This window comes from Perna viridis, chromosome 10 (genome assembly GCF_037379345.1).
Source record: "Perna viridis isolate PV_CMFRI_1.1 ecotype Kerala chromosome 10, ASM3737934v1, whole genome shotgun sequence".
NCBI lineage: Eukaryota > Metazoa > Mollusca > Bivalvia > Mytilida > Mytilidae > Perna > Perna viridis.
In genome coordinates this window covers 6632752-6653326 of record NC_142454.1, presented here as the reverse complement: position 1 = coordinate 6653326, position 20575 = coordinate 6632752, and the positions used below count along the sequence as shown (strand labels likewise).

General features: G+C 33.6%; 3 protein-coding genes across 7 annotated transcripts in view; 1 reads left to right on the top strand and 2 right to left on the bottom strand.

Annotated features, from left to right (window-relative positions):
• Positions 1 to 6458, bottom strand: part of LOC148604315 (interferon-inducible GTPase 1-like) — a gene marked incomplete at its 5' end in the record, with an annotated part of 21377 nt that extends 14919 nt beyond the window's left edge. Inside the window, one exon of the mRNA XM_088550145.1 lies at positions 6360 to 6458. Coding sequence (XP_088406271.1) covers positions 6360 to 6458 — 99 coding nt within the window. The remainder of the gene's footprint in view (positions 1 to 6359) is intronic.
• LOC148604314 (uncharacterized) lies at positions 793 to 19859 on the top strand. Of its 5 annotated transcripts, XM_088547913.1 has the most exons (5): positions 800 to 842; positions 2879 to 2981; positions 11372 to 11462; positions 17257 to 17281; positions 18188 to 19859. In XM_088547913.1, the coding sequence occupies exons 3-5, from the start codon at positions 11433 to 11435 to the stop codon at positions 18694 to 18696; spliced, it is 564 nt and encodes a 187-aa protein (XP_088404039.1). In that variant the 5' UTR covers positions 800 to 842; positions 2879 to 2981; positions 11372 to 11432; the 3' UTR covers positions 18697 to 19859. The 5 variants fall into 5 exon arrangements, 4 of the variants coding, with proteins under 4 accessions (XP_088404039.1, XP_088404040.1, XP_088404041.1 ...); XM_088547914.1 differs by lacking the exons at positions 800 to 842; positions 2879 to 2981; positions 11372 to 11462 and adding an exon at positions 14738 to 15810; XM_088547915.1 differs by lacking the exons at positions 800 to 842; positions 2879 to 2981; positions 11372 to 11462 and adding an exon at positions 14738 to 15861.
• LOC148604313 (interferon-inducible GTPase 1-like) lies at positions 12173 to 20575 on the bottom strand. Its single transcript, XM_088547908.1, has 2 exons — positions 20436 to 20575; positions 12173 to 13605 (listed from the first exon to the last, which is right to left on the bottom strand). The coding sequence occupies exon 2, from the start codon at positions 13580 to 13582 to the stop codon at positions 12386 to 12388; it is 1197 nt and encodes a 398-aa protein (XP_088404034.1). The 5' UTR covers positions 13583 to 13605; positions 20436 to 20575; the 3' UTR covers positions 12173 to 12385.

The window sequence follows — 20575 nt, the reverse complement described above, 5'->3', positions numbered from 1 at the left end:
CTAGCTAGATATTAAAAAGCATTTCAAATCAATTCCATCTTCCTTAATGAAGGGATCGGTGCATGATGTTTAGTAAACATGAAGTATGCAGAAAATGCCTCTTTTGTCAAGATCCAGTTAATAATTTTCAATTTTTGAACTTTATCCATCAATGTTTACAAAAAATGTATATTGATAATATTCTAAAATTAAAAAAAAGAGTTTAATTTGAAGATGATGGAAAAGTTATGCATTATAATTTAAATTGCACAGAGAATTACTATAATTATTTTTTATATATATGTGTGTGTGTGTGTGTGTGTTGTCAAATCATGTGAACATCTTCTATCTGCATGTTGTACATGTTGCCTTGTATCAGGGGCGGAATGCAGGACTTTAGATTAGAAGGTGGCACAGTAAATTTTTTTTTAGATTAAATTTTGAAATATTCTTCTACAGTGGGTGAAATGTGGATATCTTCTGTGGTAAAATTAGGGAAAAATTAAAGTTTCAACTTAAAAGCGCCAAAATCTATCCCTGACAACCCATCATTTGCAAATTTTAAGGGGGGCGCACGCCCGCCACGCCCCCGCCTGAATCTGCCCCTGTGTATCGAGAGGATATATATAGGCCTTGCCTGCTATCCTATTCAATTTATTTATTGAATAAAATATGTTTAAATCATCAAATCAGAGCTGACAAAAATTATCATCATATTCTATGTTTAATGACAAGTAAAGATGTTAGATTATAATTATGGTCTGACGCTTCTTCTGTGCTGGAACTAGAAAAGGATATGCGTTCTCACTATACACCGGGTGTCTAATTGTGTTGTTAACAGTCGATCTTCATGTTTGCAAAAGGTTGGGGTTTTTTTTAATACTTTCCTTAAGCTATTCTGAATATGTCACATGTCTTACCTTCAATAATAATTATAATCAATCTTGACTGAATAACAAATAAATCTCGGTCTAAGAATGGATAGCGTGAGAAAATTTTCAAACGACGAACATATAACTTCCATCGGTGTTGATTTAAAAAGTACTGAGAAAATTAGCCCTGCAGCCGTCCTGTAAATAAAAAAAATCCCGTACATTACAGGACGGATGTTGTTTTTGTTTTTGTTTTTGTTTTTTGTTTGTTTTGTTTTGTTTTATTTACACTGCATCACTCGATTTTTCACAATCCTTTTTCTATTTAATACAGATTTATTATGACCGCTTGGGGGAAAAGGAAAAAGGTGCGCGTTTTTACTGTTTATGTAACGTTTTAAAAATTACTTTTGTCACGTGAATTACCTTTAAGTTGGTATTAATATGTATGCAGTTTTTGTAACTCGATACTCGACTTTTTTAACTCGATACTCGACATTTTTAACTCAATATTCGACTTTTTCAACTCGATACTCGACTTTTTTGACTCGATACTCGACATTTTTGACTCAATACTCGACTTTCTTGACTCATACTCGACTTTTTTTAACTCGATACTCGACATTTTTGACTGGATACTCGACTTTCTTGACTCGATACTCGACTGCTTCAACTCGATACTCGACTTTTTGACTCAATACTCGACTTTTTTTTAACTCGATACTCGACATTTTTAACTCAATATTCGACTTTTTCAACTCGATACTCGACTTTTTTGACTCGATACTCGACTTTTTTAACTCGATACTGGACATTTTTGACTCGGTACTCTACATTTTTAACTCAATATTCGACTTTTTCAACTCGATACTCGACTTTTTTTTACTCTGTACTCCTTTTTTAACTCGATACTCGACATTTTTGACTCGATACTCGACTTTCTTGACTCGATACTCGACTTTTTTTAACTCGATACTCGACATTTTTGACTCGATACTCGAATGTTTCAACTCGATACTCGACTTTCTTGACTCGATACTCGATTTTTTTACTCGATACTCGACTTTCTTGACTCGATACTCGACTGTTTCAACTCGATACTCGACTTTCTTGACTCGATACTCGACTTTTTTGACTCGATACTCGACTTTTTTAACTCGATACTCGACATTTTTGACTCGATACTCGAATTTCTTGACTCGATACTTGACTGTTTCAACCTGATACTCGACATTTTTTACTCGATACTCGACTGTTTCAAATCGATACTCGACTTTTTCAACTCGATACTCAACTTTCATGACTCAATACTCGACTTTTTAAACTCGATACTCGATTTTCTTGACTTGATACTCAACACAAAATCATTTTTTTAATATTAAAAAAGATTTTTTAATATTAGAAATTCATTTTGTAATATTAAAGATTCATTTTGTAATATTAAAGATTCATTTTGTAATATTAAAGATTCATTTTCTAATATTGCAAATTCCTGATTTAGTAATATTATAAAACATCAGACATTTTGTAATATTACAAACTGAATATATAATATTTGAAAATGAATTTGTAATATTAGAAAATGAATTCGTAATATCACTTTGCAATACTGCAAAATCAGTCACATTTTTAATATTACAAAATGATTTTTTAATATTAAAAACCGTAATTGAATACAACAAGTCCATTTTCTAATATTAGAAAATGAATTTCTAATATTAGAAAATGAATTTCTAATATTAAAAATCGTTTCTTAATATTAGAAATTCAATTGAATTTTTAATATTAAAAATGATTTTTTGATATTAAAAAACATTTTGTGATATAAGAAATCTAATTTGGTAGTATTAGAAAATGAATTTGTAATATTAAAAAAAAATCATTTTTTGATATTAGAAAATACTCATTTTTGTCCACTTGGGCTTGCCATATACTTGGATGGAAATACCATTACAACGGTAACCCATATATTAGCTACTTACCTAAGCGGTAAGTGGAAGAGTAATCAAAGGAACAATTTATTGCAGAAATCAAAAGAATGCAATCCAAGGATAGAGACTAGACATGGGAAACAGACAAACACAACAAGGAACATGAAATAACCAAAATTATACATACGAAGTAACAAAAGTAAGTGATCAAACCGGACTACAAACTTGGAACATGGACCAGATGCACCGGTAGAGTAAGCGTTCTGTTTTTCCAGAAACACCCGTACAATTGTTCATAAAAAGTCAAGTCAGGAGTAAACGAAAGGCGAAAGGAAACAACTGACATTGTGAACAAATCGGTTCTCGTTGTGCAGATGTATACATCGTAGTGATCCACGAGTTCTTGATGACGACCATAAATTGTCTGTAGTGATGACTTAAATCTTGTAGCACACATAACACTGCTTCAAAAGCCTAATTGTAAGAAGTCTTGCGCGTACAAAAATTCTGTGTAGTTACTGCAAGCTCTGGCTTAGCGTGTAAGTTTTAATAATTTATAAAAACTCCGTATTTAGGTGTAGAAGGGATGTTTGCCACACATGTTGAAAGGAAAGGTGACAATACGGATTGAAACGTCATCGCATTTTCCGTATAGATTGGTCAATAGTTTTTCTTTTCTATCGATCACTAAATGTAGTTCAAGATATGAGACTGACTCCACAGTGGTTGTAGTATCCTTTATCTCAAGTTATTCGGGGTTGATGCGAAGTATTAAATCTTAGAATTGTTTAACGACAGTTCGTCACTTATATAACGGAAACTGAGATCAAAGCATCTGGATAAACAGTGTTCCTTCTTTCGGATCAAATCAGCTATAAACTAAGTCTCGTTCGAGTGAAGGAATAGGTAATCCAGTACAGAGTAATCAAGGGAACCAAGGTTATAGCGGTAATCAAAAGAATGTAATCCAGGGACAAAGACCAGACATGGAAAACAGACATACACAACAAAGAACATAAAGTAACCAAAACCATACATACGAAGCAACAAAAGTAAATGAGCAACTCGGACTCCACTAAAAACTAGGAGCATGGACCAGGTGCACCGGTAGGGTAAGCGTCCTCTGCTTTTCTAGAAACACCCGCCGACTTGCTCATAAAAAGTCAAGTCCGGGGTAGACAAACGAGGAAAGGAAAACTATGACCCGCGAAGGTCACGACTCCTTTTCCATCTTGGATTTTTACCGAATAAATTTATCACATTTATGTTATTGTTATATTGACTTGAAATGTTTCCCATACTTTTGATTTTGTTATTGCACCTGTAAAATATTGCAGTACCTAGTCTGCGTATCCAGAATTCCTCTCCCTATCATTGACAACAATTACTTTGAAAAAGTCGAAATATCTTGTACGATCCAGATTGAGAAAACTTCGTTCACCTCTAGGACTTCAGTAAAGTGATTAAGGACAAGTGGGTCGAAGAAACATCTCGAAACACAACCAACACCCGAAAGAAAGAACAGCAAATAAGCGGAAGAATGCAGGACGTAGACAAAGCAGGACTTTCTTTGAAATTTATGGCATGGATTATCACTCTAATTCAGGCATCAGTGTTTTATGGGATGTGTTTCAACGACAGAAAGAATAGAGATAACCACCAATAAAGACCACAAGAATTGGTCTGGAATTTACCATTAATTTGGCCTTAATCGACCATTATAGCAGATACTTCAAGATTTAACTTTCTCTGCTATCTTTATCTGAAGTACTGGCAAGCAATTATAGCAGCAGAAGAAGCTGAGTCAAGTCGACACAACAGTATCGTTTTAAACTGATAATGTCAATAGTGTTTGACACGTGTCGTAGAACTGTATTATTGCTGCTAGATTATTAGCGGATTATACTACAAACGTTTATAATTTTTGCGTTTACTAATTTTTGCAGATTTCGTCAAATGAAAATATTCGCGGATAACAAATTTCAAGGTTTCAAAAATGATTAGCGTTATATAGTATTACAAAATCCATTTTGCGGGTTTTTTCGTACATCACTAATATTGATACTTTACACATAGCGGGTGCCACTGTCGGAGCAGGACATGCTTACCCTTCCGGAGCAACTGATGTCACTCCCGGTTTTTGATGGGAGTTCATACTGCGAGTGCTTTAGTTTTTTGTGTGACGTCTTGTTTCCTTCATTTTCATTTTTTATGTGATATATTTTTATTGGTTCACAACATTGTATAATATAGTGATCGTCTCATATCATATCATTAACAGTTGATATTGTGAAATTTTCTTAGTTCTAAATACAATTTCTTCTTCGACTTGTGTGTAACATTTTCAGTTATTATTAGAAAATCTCCGTAGATGGAAACATCAACAGAGTGTGTTGTATGTGGAAAGATAGTAATCCTCTTCAGCACATTATTTTCTACTGACAGATTGCGTTATCACAGGGAAAGTACTCATGACGTCAAAAGGATTCGAATAACAAGATCAAAGCCAAACATACACAAATATATTTTTTATGAAGATGGGTAAAACGAAAACAGGAGATAGGAAAAAATTGTTGAAATTCTAAACGATGCAAAAGACAAAGAGCTGCCTGCATATCTTAACAAGAGACAAATGTTCTCTGAGATGAATCGATCTCAGGTCAGATATGGTTTTATGGTCGCCAGTGACAAAAATGATCATTTTCACAGAAACCTACCGTGGGAGGAAGGTGTTGTGAAAGTAACCCAAAACAAAAGAATATTTAACGTAAGAAAGACTCTGGTATATGTTTATCCGATGCACCATGACTGATCACCGTTTTGGAGAATACCGAGCTAAAGTTTAAACTGTCTCCGCGGAGGATGTTGGCGGGGCTGCAACCATGCCTAAGACGCAATGTGTAAGAAATTAACTTCCAGTGGAGAAAAATGATGTCTTTAAATCATCACTTCGATAAAGGTTTTTACAGAAATAAATTCGGGATGTTTTGATTTGTACGTATGAGGCTGTTATTAGTCTTCTGTAATTGGCCCCTATACTACAAGAGAAATTAGTTTTTAGTAAATGTTAAATGAGTGATTAAATATTTGAATTGTGGTTTTAAAATTTCCCCATTTCAATAATTTTCAGTTTAATAGAAACCTAAAATCTGCCAATTACAGCAAAATGAGGGAAATGCTAATTTTGTTATTTAAATGGTCCCGCTAACGTGACCCAGTGGTGTCTTAACTGATTTGAACTATCAAAGAGGCATTTAGGAATCATTAACAATAAAGAGTAATCAAGGGAACCAAGGTTATAGCGTGGTCAAGATGGCGGAGACACTTAAGATGTAAACCTGTGACAAAAAATTCGGCATTCTTCATACAAAATTCGCACATGTGCCAAATTTGGGACATCATATTTTCAATCATTGAAAGGTGATATATTACAAATGTGGTTGAACATGCAGTCATTTATTTAACATTCTGTCATAAAACATATTTATATTTCCAATAATGCAGGGGGCCAAATGATATTGCTGCTTTAATTTTACTTGGACGAAATAATATTTTGCTATATACAGTGTTTACTTACCTTGCGTGTTTTTCCATCTATCACATAGTTAAATCGCAGGTAAATATGATAACCTCTCCGATCTTGTGTAAACTTTGACTGGTATATGAATATAAAGTGTTAAGTATCCATTAACTTTTACTTTCTGTTTCAGACTTGTTGAAAATTTCCAAATAACTTTCCTTACTTTAATAGTAACTCTATTTATCATCAAATGTTTACAAAGTTTGAAAGATCCTTTACTTTCTATTTAAATGCATCGATTGTGTTAATTGCACAGTAGAACTGATTGATTAATAAAATGCAGTCAGGGAGGTTAGCATTACTTTTACTTTCAGTTTCGGTTTCGATAATGTCAATTTTTAAAAAACGCCTTAGGAAGCATCCATTTGATTTCTATTTAGGAAGGGCTGGGATCAAACATTAATTGTGTCCTGGATTTTTTTCAGTATAATTTCTGACCTGACTTTCTAATATTTTACTCTAGCCTGTCCTGCATCTTTTTCTATCCAGTTCCTGATTTTACCTACCACCTGCATCCAGCCTTTCTACTTTACCCAATTGTTCATTCTTGTTTTTTTAACCACATGTGATCGTCCTGCTTTTTTATTTCAAATTTTATCCTAGCACCTTAAAAACCAGTATTTATATACTAGTCGGGCTGCATATTTGATAGTGGGAGCAAGCCCCTGTGATTAGGCGTCCAATCAATGTCTTTTATCCCTATATCTAATGTAGTTTACAGTATATGCATAGTTGATGACCTTCAAATAGTGTTCACAATACTGATTGAACACAGCATTGATCAGAACAGGTCAAACTTAAAAAAAACCCTCTATTTTGAGTTTATCGAAAATGAAATGAAAATACTTACATGTATTAGGAGTTCTTTGTTCTACATACATCATTTTGAATAAAATATAAGTAAATAATACTGCCTGATTAAAATTTAAAATATGCAAGTTTATTTTATCTTAGGCCCCTTATACACACAAACAGAACAATTAACAGAATACTGTTGCCATTTACATATAAGGCGATTACATAACTTTGTATATATAAAATACATGGCTTATATAAAAAGGTCTACAGTACATATTTAGGAAAGGAGTAATGAAATCAATAAATTATAATTTATTTTAATTTTGTTGATCTTGCTTTTAACCAAATTACGACCCAATTGTACTCTTAATAAATTGATAACGATCAAATAATATGTATTTTTTTTAGATTTTCGGGTGAGTTTATAATTGGGTCTCATCACAAATCGGGTTCCGAATATGAGACGACTTCAAAAGCTTTTACAGCATAATTCGAAACAAAACAGTCGCGATATCAATGTTTCTGTACTGTGGAGGAAATTTGAACAGTTTTATTTTTATTTAAAAGAAAGGTTCTTAAAACAGTGCACAGTGAAGATCTGGGAAATCTTCCACAAGTGTGAGAAATTCCGTCTTTTCCCGAGTAGGGCGTAGCGGAATTTCCCACTCGAGTGGAAGATATCAACGTTCTTCACTATTCACGAGTACAAGAACCTATTTCCTTCGTTTAAAATTACTGAAACTATATGAATGAATGACGTTGAAAAATGGAGCAAATTGATGCGCCCGTATAAAAACGTGTCAAGTCAGTTAAAAATAAATACCTTAAAATAAAATCCTAAGTAAAATAAATTATTGTAAAATTGTTAGAATAAAAAATTCATGATTAATAGAGATCATTCATTTGACTTCATTGTAAGGTGTAAATGCGGGGCCGGGTCCAGACACTTTGAAAAGGATGGATGCCAAAAGGAGGCAATTTTGACCTTTTATTTTTTATGAATATTTATGAGCTTTGTCGGGACTACTTTTTTTTACCTCGCTTTTAATTGGTAGGCTTTGCCATTGAAGACAGGGTCACGTGCACATTGTAGGACATATAGCTTAAATTCCACAGTGTTACAGGTTTTACTTAAGGTCCCATTTTTTTTTCATACAATCAATCTATCTGTCCAGAAAAGAACTTTTACGTTTTGAAATGAAATATTTTGGTGTCAGTATTTTCAACGCAACTGCAAAGCCTTTTTCCAATACTCTTACAATATGTGTTTTTCAATTACTATGTCGACCAAACTATTTACATCTTCTTCCATTAAGCCAATCTGTTGCCTAAGAAAATACACATTTGTCCCGTATGACACCACTGTAGACGATGCTGCTTTTACCAGATAGATGGCATTTTTTTCCCTTAAAACCTCCTACACGACCACCCCAACAACAAGAAAAAAAGCAAAACAAATCAAATTAAAAAAATTACAACAAATACAAATTACAAAAAGAAATAACTCCAGATTTTAAGTGATCATCTTAATTGGTTTTTACTATGTCGACTGATCAATGTTTCCAGCTGGGTGTTTCTAAAAAAAGCAAAGGACGGTTACCCTACTGAGGCCTCCTTGAACCATTCTTTTAATGTGGAGTCGGGGTACTTCGCTTCTTTAAAGATTTGTGTAGATCCCATGTATATTCCTTTAGGTTAAAGTGAAGTGTTTATTTTTGTTATTTTTTCGTATAGTTTTCTTACGCTTTTTTTGTATTTTTTTGTATTGCTTGTTTTTTGGTTTTTTTGTTTGTTTTTTTTTTTGTTTGTTTTTTTTTTATTTACAATTGATGTCAATATTTTCATTTCATAATATACTCCAGTTCCCTCCCCAGACACCATATAGTCAATATACTCCACAACAGTCATCAAACATCGAAATACCCCCAAATAATTGTTTTTAATCAAATTATGAAAAAGGAGAATCACTTGGAATATATAAAGATTTTATGAAAGCTACTAGTACATTATGTTTTATTCAGTGGAGTTTTGGTTAAGATATAGTTTCCATATACTCATAAGAGAAAGAGTATACGTCTTGATATTAAAAACTCTCCCAAAAAATCAGATCAAAAACTGAAATAAGAGGTGCCCTTCATCAATTTTTAATAAATTTTAAATTTTATTAAGGTAAATTAAATCGGTTCAGTGGTGTAGGAGGCGTTCATGATAAGAGTTTTGTACCCTTATTCATGAAAGGCAATATCCCTGATTTGTTACCCCCCCCCCCAAAAAAAAAAAATGATTAAGAAAATTTAGGTCAAAACTTGAAATAGGAGTGCACATCTTTAATGTTTTATATTCTGTAACAGTTTCTTAATATTTCATTTAGTTGTGTGGGAAGAGCAACAGGGAAGGATACTACTCGGCATAACGAAGTACGGAGGGAAGCACGCACATCATCAAAATGCCAGGCATACCCCCTTTTTGTAGGCGGATATAAAAAGGACCCTCAGAACACGCACACTAGACGCTAAAACAGAATATTGTAAAATGAGGTGGCAATATAACACTGATATCAATTCAATGTGGATCCTGAAAAGTGCGAAACTCTCAATGCTAGATTTTAATAGTAATGTGATAGCATCAAGACCTATGACTTTTTTATCCTTCAAACTTCTGTTCCACTTACTCACTTGAAACTCCGACTCAAAAGCAAAAGCATCATACATCGTTGTTTGGCCAAATAAAAAGACGGAATACCTAGATTCAAGTATATAGTACTTAGTAGACAGTCTCCATACTTTGTAAAAGAAAACACATTTTCTAAAAATCATCTTCTAAATAAAACGAAGAGATTGAAGGAATTTTTTATCAACAAAATATTTGTGGTGGCCGTGTTTTCCAACAGACTGTCAGCATTCTAATTGGAAAGTTGTGCACCGCTACTCGCTGACGAATTCCTTCATTGCTATGAGACTGACCAGCTAATCTGATAAAAAAATTTAAAGAAAAAAGAACAAAAAAACATCGTATAGCCAGATCATTTGATCTCAGTTTTCGCTATATGTATATAGATGTTGTATTGTCTTTAAACAATCCTAGTTTTGAGGATTTTATACATCGCATCTACCCAACACTACAGACATATGAAGCCAGCCCCATATCTTGACCTACACTTCGAGATCAAAGGGAAAACTCGTGACGAAAATATATGACAAACGTGATAACTTATTATTCCGTATTGTCAACTTTCTTTCATCTGTAGCAACATCCATTCATCACCAACGTATGGAATTTTCATATCACAACTCATACGTTATACCAGAGCTTCCCGAAACTACGCAGACTTTTTGTATCGCACTAGAACTCTAACAAATAGGCTTCTGGAACAGGTTTATGTTGCTACAAGATTGAAGTCATCACTATAGAAGTTTTATGGTCGTCATCATGAACTCGTGGATCGTTATGATGTATCCATCAGCATCATGAAAACTGATTTATTCAACGGGTCATAGTTTTCCTTTCCTCGTTTGTCTACCCCGGACTTGACTTTTTATGAGCAAGTCGGCGGGTGTTTCTAGAAAAGCAGCGGACGCTTACCCTACCGGTGCACCTGGTCCATGCACCAAGTTTTTAGTGGAGTCCGAGTTGCTCATTTGCTTTTGTTACTTTGTATGTATGGTTTTGGTTACTTTATGTTCTTTGTTGTGCATGTCTGTTTTCCATGTCGGGTCTTTGTCCCTGAATTGCATTCTTTTGATTACCGCTATAACCTTGGTTCCCTTGATTACTCTTTCTTTTTTTTATTAACGGCGGCCATGTTTTTTTTTTCACGGATTAAAAATTCCAACGGACATTTTGTGTGGAATACCCTTAGGAACAAATTTACATTGAATTTTGTACAATGGTTTTAGAGAAGATTATTAAAGTTGCACAAGCGAAAAATGCCCCAAAAATGTTTCAGAGGCCGTAACGCCTACATCAGCAGAGAAATTGTTTGGATTTCGGGATCAGTCCGTCTCGTGATGCAGAACAATATTACTCTCTGTCAGAATTTTGCTATAGGCAACGGTTTTTGAGTTATTAGAAAAAAAACTGCCTTCAGACCACTGTTCTATTTTAGTAACGGCGGTCATGTTTTTTTCACGAATCATAAATCCCAACAGTCGTTTTGTGCACAATACTCTAAGGTACAATCATGCCAAGTTTACATCCTGTCGGTCTTCTAGTTTCAGAGAAGAAGTTTTCCGAAAATTTGTCCACGACGACGACGTTGACGGACGAGAAGGGATGGCACAAGCTCACATGACCTTTGACCAGGTGAGCTAAAATGGCAATAATTCTTATACACGAGTCAACAGTATTTCACAAAAATTTTCCCATGGATAAATTTCATCTTGCTGAACACTTATTTATGTCAGAATTTGTCTTAACCTAATAATTTTTGCGATTTTTACAAAAAATGATATTCGACCCGTACAGTCTATTTTAAGTAGCAATGACATGTTTGGTGACAGATAAAAAAATTCCCACAAGTTCTGGACATGATACACTAAATAACATTAAGTTTGGTTCCAATTGAACCTGTAGTTTCAGAGGATAATAAGATTTTTGAAAATTTGTTTACCGATACCAATTGAAGGCATTAACTGACTGGTCCTTGTAAGCTAAAAATCGAATGAGAAAATATATTCATCACCGAGGAATCCACAGTATATAGCGCGTCTGAACTTTGTGATACTAATACTGCAATTTTTTAATAAACAATCTAAAGACATAAATTGGGTTAGACAAGTCTGACTACTAGGATGGTAAATTTCCTTGGGGACCTTTGGTACTCCAGCAGTGGAATCGACCCAGTAGTTAGTTCCTAATACAAACATTCCACTTAATATGTTGATTTTGCAAATACACGTGCCGAAATAGGTAACTTTTCATTACCAGCATTAGAACCAATTACATCTCAAATAAATTGTATTCAAGAAGTACTCAAAACAAAAAATATCGATAAGGGAAAAGAAATCCAGCGATTTTCCGGAAAAGCAATGGTTTAATTGTACATTCTGACATTATTACAATTTTTATAATTTATTGCTGCCAGACATGCAATGTTAGAGGAATATAAATAATTCCAACTAGTTTGCGGAACAAAGCAATGACAAATAATGTTATAAACTGCATACAACTAATATTCATTTCTATATTGTATTTTGTAAGGTACTGTGTATATTTCCAATACTCTTTCACATTCTGTGTTGTTTTAGTACTAGTTCAACCAGAACATGTGCATCTTCTTCCATTAAATTTATTTGTTCTCTAAGAAAGTACACAGTTGTACCGTATGACAACACTCCATCGGCTGCTATTTTCATAAGACAAAAAACTATGTTTTCCTTGAAACCAACAATATGTTTCTTGACCCATGGAAGAGAAGCAAATGCCATGATTTTCTTTTTCAAACTATCGCCCCTCTCTTTTAAACTTGTGTAATTCTTCAAGGACGATGTTAATTGGTATTTAAAGGATTTATCGTCGTGACAAAGGCGATCAAGTGAGGTTTCATCGAGGCCAAATTGTGCCATACAATATTCCAACTCCTCTTCAATCAATTCGATGTCGTTGAAAAATTTTCCAATCAAAGGAATGGAAGAGAATGCAGGCAGAAATCCCTTAAGAAATGTTCTGTTTTGTAACATTTTCTTTTTCTCTCTTATTATCTGATGTGTAAGCGGTCCGATGGTATGTAAAACTGCTTCCCTTTTCGAGCAAGGTAATGTTTCTAAGATTGCTGTCATTAAATCATCGAACTGGCCTATTTCGTGGTTGTAATTCGAAATAATAAATATTTTTGATTTTTTTACGCCAGCTTTTCTTAAATTTTTCAAACAACTAAAATGAAGCCTTGGAATAACTTCTTCCACACATTGGCCATCTTTCGAGGCGTTTGAAATTCCTTCGTCCAGTTTCGATCTGACAAAAAAGAAGTCTTTCCCAAGATTTTGGATTTCTCTAGCAATCCATGCATCATTTTCTGAAAAACACTGGTCAGAGAAAATAAGAAAAAAGTCATACCTCTCAACTTTTATAGTCCTTAGATAACTCCTGTCTCTCGAAAATCTTAGAGTTCCTACACCGGGTAGGTCCCAAAACACCATCTTTTCATTTTTCGGATGTTTGTAAGGAGTAGGTGCGAGAGTTGTATCCCCTATCCCGACTGGTGCATATCCTTCGTCGTTCTCGTCGACGCCCCGTAATTTATTGATAAACGTCGACTTACCAACGTATGTTTCTCCACACACTGCAATATTTAGTACACATTCTTTCCACTCGTCAGCTTTTTCTGACAAAAAGGTGGAGAGATTGTGTACCCCTCCCTCCTCAACAAGTTCTCGGAAGTGTTCAAAGTCTTCCGTTGGTATTCCGAATCCATCTAAATCCATGTTACACTTAGATCTAGAACTTCCTGTAATAAAGTAAGGAAATGACTGCACTATAGTCAAGTATTTTAAACATTGGTTGATTTTTTTAATGGTTCTAAATATCATAAGTAAAAACTTCTATGTATTTTTACATGAGTCTAGCAATGGATTTCGCCCATGTATATTTACCTCGGTAGGTGGCGCTTCGGTACTTTCAGTTATTTGCTTCGGAACGCCTCGGTACTCTTTAGAAAGCTGTGGCCAGTGGAGATGCGGTAAACACAATTATTCCAGTGAATAAAATGCCCCAGTATTGCTGTGTGCCCGCCTGCACTAATTCTGGTGGCCACAGATTCCCCTTTAAACGACCTGACATAGTTTTGAAGTGGAGGATAGCAATTAAACGGACAGATCCCAAGACAAAGGGCCTTTGGAACCCGTCTCCGGTCTCACTAATTAGCGACAAGAAGCGTCAAGAAGCGACAAGAAGCCGACAAGAAGCGTCAAGAAGAAAAAAATAGCGACAAGAAGAAAAAAAATAGCGACAAGAAGAAAAAAATAACGACAAGAGGGAAAACTAGCGATAAAAAGAGAAAAAAATAGCGACAAGAAAAAAAAATAGCCACAAGAGGGAAAATTAGCGATAAAAAGAGAAAAAAATAGCGAAAAGAAGGGAAAAATAGCGATAAGAAGAAAAATTAGGGACAAGAGAGAAAACAAGAAGGAAATTAGTGATAAAAAGGCACAAAATAGCGTCAAGAAAGAAACAATAGTGACAAGAAGGCAAATAAAAATAAAAAATAAATCAACCCAATAAGAATTGTTATACAAATTCAAAAGATATTAAGTAATAAAATAAAGAAATATACTATTAAAAATAGAAAAAAAAATTAATTAGCAACCTCAGATTGATTAAGAGATAAGCATTAATTTCTGTCTATTTTTTCCTGTAATTTAATTGGCTTGTATATTGTTTTGGGGCGGCCTTGTGCATAATTATTCATACACACGTGTTTACCTTCAGGCAATAACAAGAAGCCGTGTAATTGACGACGGCACGTGGGTCAGATTAAGTTAATTAGTTTTAATTTGCAAGCAAATTATTCTTTGATCATTTCGAGTAAATAATAATATGAATATAATTATGCAAATGAACATGTAATTAATGTAATAATTAGCTTGGGTAAATGTAAAAGTATAACTTTATGATTAATAGTAATAAAAACATTGATGGAATGTTTTTGTAACATTTAAAGGATTTGATCTTTTTATAAATAATACATCCATGTTTATTTAAATTTTACTCGCCCAAGTTTAATGAAGCCACAACTAACTACCACTCTGACATAAATTCATGATCACGCATATTCTATTCGATTCTTGCAAAAAATACGGCTCCGTTCGGTTGCAAGAATCTGCTACGTTTGTACGATTACGATTTCTCGAATAAATACATTCAGATTGATACCATCGGTGTTGATCAAAACCCTTAGGAACAGGGTTAATAATATCCTTTGGGCAAGGATAATTTCCTATATTCCAGTATCGAATAATTCTATAAACCTTAGGAACAGGTTTTGTACCCCTTGGGCAAGGGAGATATCATTGAAGTATCGGTTTAAAATTTTAAACCCTTAGGAACAGGGTTTACTACACCCCTTGGGCAAGGGATATACAAAACAAGGATGTCGAATCCTTGTGGTGACTGTGGCTTAGACTGTAAAGACAGGCAACGCATAAAAATCTTGTTCTTCGGATCTTTTTTTCTTCTTGACGCTTCTTGTCGGCTTCTTGTCGCTTGTCAAGTTTTGTAGCTAAAAATAAATGTTAAATTTAAAAAAGGAAACTTTACACTTTAAAAAATACTGGTGAGACTTTAATATATTAGCCAAAAATGTGCAGCAGAATCTAATATACCATTACTGTAAACAATGAAAATATATTTTCTTATCTATATAATTTTTCTTCTTGTCGCTTTTTCTGATTTTGTGACGCTTCTTGAGGGTTCTTGTAGCTTTTTATTGTTCTTTATGCTATTATTTTCTTCTTGTCGCTATTTGTTTTCTTCTTGTCGCTATTTTTCTCTTCTTGACGCTTCTTGTCGGCTTCTTGACGCTTCTTGTCGTTTCTTGACGCTTCTTGTCGGCTCTTGTCACTTCTTGTCGCTAATTAGTGAGACCCCCCGTCTCAGTTTGACGTTGTTTGTAAACAACATTTCGACTCGTCGGATTACTTACCTTCGTTATTAGGTTAGATATGTTACCGATACACTAGTTTGTATTTGAAACTGTATATTGAAGGTATTTTCTTGAGAAACATGTTATCTGAACTGTCCGTATGGTTATCAAACTTGGGGAAAACAACATTAGATAATAGAGGGGTTATGAAGTCATGAACATTGTGTACCAGGAAGTTGAAATATTTTGGTAATGTGAACAAATTCCATAAATATCACAGTGTTTTATTATCACAACTCCTTGTAGTATACAAAATGTAGTGTGAATCCTTGCATTTTAGGGACTGCTAAATTATATAAAGAATGGGTAGAGTCATGAGTGCCAAATATACTACACACACATGTACTCACTACTATAAGCCTTTTAAAGTGCACATGGGTGCGGGAAGGAGAGGCAGTGATCCCAATGTCATGAGAAATATTAGGCCTTAAAATGTTCCATATATATTTACCTAAATTGATATCCAGTTCAGTGTCTTGACTTCATTAATTTCATTATACATAACCAGACATTGCAATAAAAGGAACAATATTTCACAATACATCAATATATATATCAAGTTTGACCAACATGAACAAAAATATATAGTGCAATGACTTCACATCCCTTCTTTTCTAATGATCCAAACAATATTTACTGTTAAGCTACCATTTAATTAATATACACGTACATGATGACATGTATATTATGTTTGTTCTGATTTTAAATGTTTTCTTCAAATGTTATTTAGGGAATGACCATTTAACCTAATTGGACTGGTTCTTGTATTTTAGACAAATTTTTGTAAACGTTTAAAAATATTTCTACTTTATTTTTGGATAAAAACAAAATGGAAGAGACTTTCTCTCATACTTGTAGGATTACTACATGTTACATGACTTGAAAAAAAATGTTATGTATACTTAAAAAGAATGATGTTTTGTTGCAGTAAATCTCAAAGCTAAAAAATCTCGCCCTAATTCTGTAAGTAAAAAGAAAAAAAGCCCTCCTCATGTTAAATGGTCAACCCATTTTGTATGGTTTATCAAAAAGTGATGCAAAAATTATTCATTGTTTACATACAGTTCTAGTTGTATGTACAACATTTGTATATGTTATAAATACATGTAATTGTTTACATTGCACATGCATGACATATTCATACATGTACATGTATGGGCATGATGTAGAACACTATGTACTAAGTATAGATTTGTAATACTGAATAAATAAAATGACCCAATACACTTATACTTGGTATAAAAGGTAAACATTTTCATGTGCATTAATGCAACTTGTAGGTGATGCAGAAAAAGACAAACAGATTTGATATGAACACAAAGTATATAAAAATGTTTGAAATCTATGTGCATAATTTTTGTACATTTTAGATTTTAAATGCATCACTTGTTGATCAAATGATTTCAATGCATGATTTTTGACTTTGTTTGCTTTGTGGTTTTTTGTTGTTTCTTTCAGTTTTATGGCGAAAAAAGAGGAATGTGTAAGATATCTACGATTATTTTGACAACAAGCCTTACATGCAAGGGAAGAAAATTACAGAATGAAGATTAAATAAATGGATTTGTATCAAACTATTTAAATATGAGAAAAAATAATATATAATGTTATAGTATAAATTTTTAAGTATGTAAGGGACTAAGTGGTTCTAAATTTTATTTTGATTTCATATACTTTCATGAAATTTGTATAACACATATGTCAGAGGAAATTGCTGTCTAGTGTTTATGTGACTTTTGAATATAAGAATGGCTACTTTGTGAGGTGTTAGAAGCCATTCATATGAGTATTGTAACATTCAGACATTGATTCAGGGGCCCATGTGTGCTCAAATCGCCTTTTTCAATTTAGTAGACTGTAAGAACATGTGTGTGTTCTATCTGCTATTAAGTAAAGTTTTGTTGAAATTATTTTCACTCATGGTTATTGTTGTTAGTGCAGCTCAAAGACATATATATATATATATATATATATATATATACGCCATTGCTAGTGTTGGGGAATCGGAAATATTTCATAATCAATCATCGGAAATATTCGGAAGATCACAATCGATTATTAATCAATTATAAAATTGGACAGTACTTTTTATGGAAATGATTGAATTTAATTAAAAAATTAACATAGTTTTTAGCAATTTTTGCATAAAAAATTAAAAATCCCTAAATTTGCTTATTTTCTGATTAATCAATTATTGATTTTATAATGGATTAGTAACATCTGCAGCCCATTTTGATTAGATCTTCCGATTAATCGTTACATCACTAACCATTGCATTGAATTTACATGAATAGTGATCAGGAACATCCCTTCTCTCAAACACCAAATTTCTATTTTTGACTAATTATTTAAAGTATTTTGCTCATAAGCCATTTTTCATATTTTACAGGGGAGTGTCCAAGGTTAAAACCTGATGCTGTTCCTTCTATTTTCAATTTTCAACCCAAAGTGGAAGAAGAAAGTCCAAGATGCAAACACATTAGGCGTAGGAAGGAGTTGAGGGAAGAGAATGATACCTTTCCAGATATCACTGATGTGCAGTCCTGTGTCACGGTGGGAGACACTAGTAGTAGTGCAGTATCAGATACATGTAGTACACCATATTTGGCTGAACCAATATATTCAACAAAAGGAACCCAATGTGACACTAGTATGAATGCCATTCTTTCTATTGAAATCTTTGTTAATAATCCCAAAATGGTTAATTATTACACCGGTTTTAGGGATTATTCACAGTTTATGTTGTTTTTTTATTGTCTAGGACCAAGTGTGAATGAGTTAAATGGTCAATGTACCCTGTTAGATCCAAAAGAACAATTATTTATGGTACTTATGAAATTAAGGCGTGCAGCAGAAGAAGCTGAGTCAAGTCGACACAACAGTATCGTTTTAAACTGATAATGTCAATAGTGTTTGACACGTGTCGTAGAACTGTATTATTGCTGCTAGATTATTAGCGGATTATACTACAAACGTTTATAATTTTTGCGTTTACTAATTTTTGCAGATTTCGTCAAATGAAAATATTCGCGGATAACAAATTTCAAGGTTTCAAAAATGATTAGCGTTATATAGTATTACAAAATCCATTTTGCGGGTTTTTCGTACATCACTAATATTGATACTTTACACATAGCGGGTGCCACTGTCGGAGCAGGACATGCTTACCCTTCCGGAGCAACTGATGTCACTCCCGGTTTTTGATGGGAGTTCATACTGCGAGTGCTTTAGTTTTTTGTGTGACGTCTTGTTTCCTTCATTTTCATTTTTTATGTGATATATTTTTATTGGTTCACAACATTGTATAATATAGTGATCGTCTCATATCATATCATTAACAGTTGATATTGTGAAATTTTCTTAGTTGTAAATACAATTTCTTCTTCGACTTGTGTGTAACATTTTCAGTTATTATTAGAAAATCTCCGTAGATGGAAACATCAACAGAGTGTGTTGTATGTGGAAAGATAGTAATCCTCTTCAGCACATTATTTTCTACTGACAGATTGCGTTATCACAGGGAAAGTACTCATGACGTCAAAAGGATTCGAATAACAAGATCAAAGCCAAACATACACAAATATATTTTTTATGAAGATGGGTAAAACGAAAACAGGAGATAGGAAAAAATTGTTGAAATTCTAAACGATGCAAAAGACAAAGAGCTGCCTGCATATCTTAACAAGAGACAAATGTTCTCTGAGATGAATCGATCTCAGGTCAGATATGGTTTTATGGTCGCCAGTGACAAAAATGATCATTTTCACAGAAACCTACCGTGGGAGGAAGGTGTTGTGAAAGTAACCCAAAACAAAAGAATATTTAACGTAAGAAAGACTCTGGTATATGTTTATCCGATGCACCATGACTGATCACCGTTTTGGAGAATACCGAGCTAAAGTTTAAACTGTCTCCGCGGAGGATGTTGGCGGGGCTGCAACCATGCCTAAGACGCAATGTGTAAGAAATTAACTTCCAGTGGAGAAAAATGATGTCTTTAAATCATCACTTCGATAAAGGTTTTTACAGAAATAAATTCGGGATGTTTTGATTTGTACGTATGAGGCTGTTATTAGTCTTCTGTAATTGGCCCCTATACTACAAGAGAAATTAGTTTTTAGTAAATGTTAAATGAGTGATTAAATATTTGAATTGTGGTTTTAAAATTTCCCCATTTCAATAATTTTCAGTTTAATAGAAACCTAAAATCTGCCAATTACAGCAAAATGAGGGAAATGCTAATTTTGTTATTTAAATGGTCCCGCTAACGTGACCCAGTGGTGTCTTAACTGATTTGAACTATCAAAGAGGCATTTAGGAATCATTAACAATAAAGAGTAATCAAGGGAACCAAGGTTATAGCGTGGTCAAGATGGCGGAGACACTTAAGATGTAAACCTGTGACAAAAAATTCGGCATTCTTCATACAAAATTCGCACATATGCCAAATTTGGGACATCATATTTTCAATCATTGAAAGGTGATATATTACAAATGTGGTTGAACATGCAGTCATTTATTTAACATTCTGTCATAAAACATATTTATATTTCCAATAATGCAGGGGGCCAAATGATATTGCTGCTTTAATTTTACTTGGACGAAATAATATTTTGCTATATACAGTGTTTACTTACCTTGCGTGTTTTTCCATCTATCACATAGTTAAATCGCAGGTAAATATGATAACCTCTCCGATCTTGTGTAAACTTTGACTGGTATATGAATATAAAGTGTTAAGTATCCATTAACTTTTACTTTCTGTTTCAGACTTGTT

Excerpts from the sequence above, each read along its gene's own strand:
- LOC148604313 (XM_088547908.1), bottom strand. The coding sequence starts at position 13,582 with ATGGATTTAGATGGATTCGGAATACCAACGGAAGACTTTGAACACTTC.
- LOC148604314 (XM_088547912.1), top strand. The coding sequence starts at position 17,209 with ATGATTTTTGACTTTGTTTGCTTTGTGGTTTTTTGTTGTTTCTTTCAG. Across the intron at positions 17,282-18,187 it reads TGGCGAAAAAAGAGGAATGT|GGGAGTGTCCAAGGTTAAAA; the intron begins GTAAGATATCTA and ends CATATTTTACAG.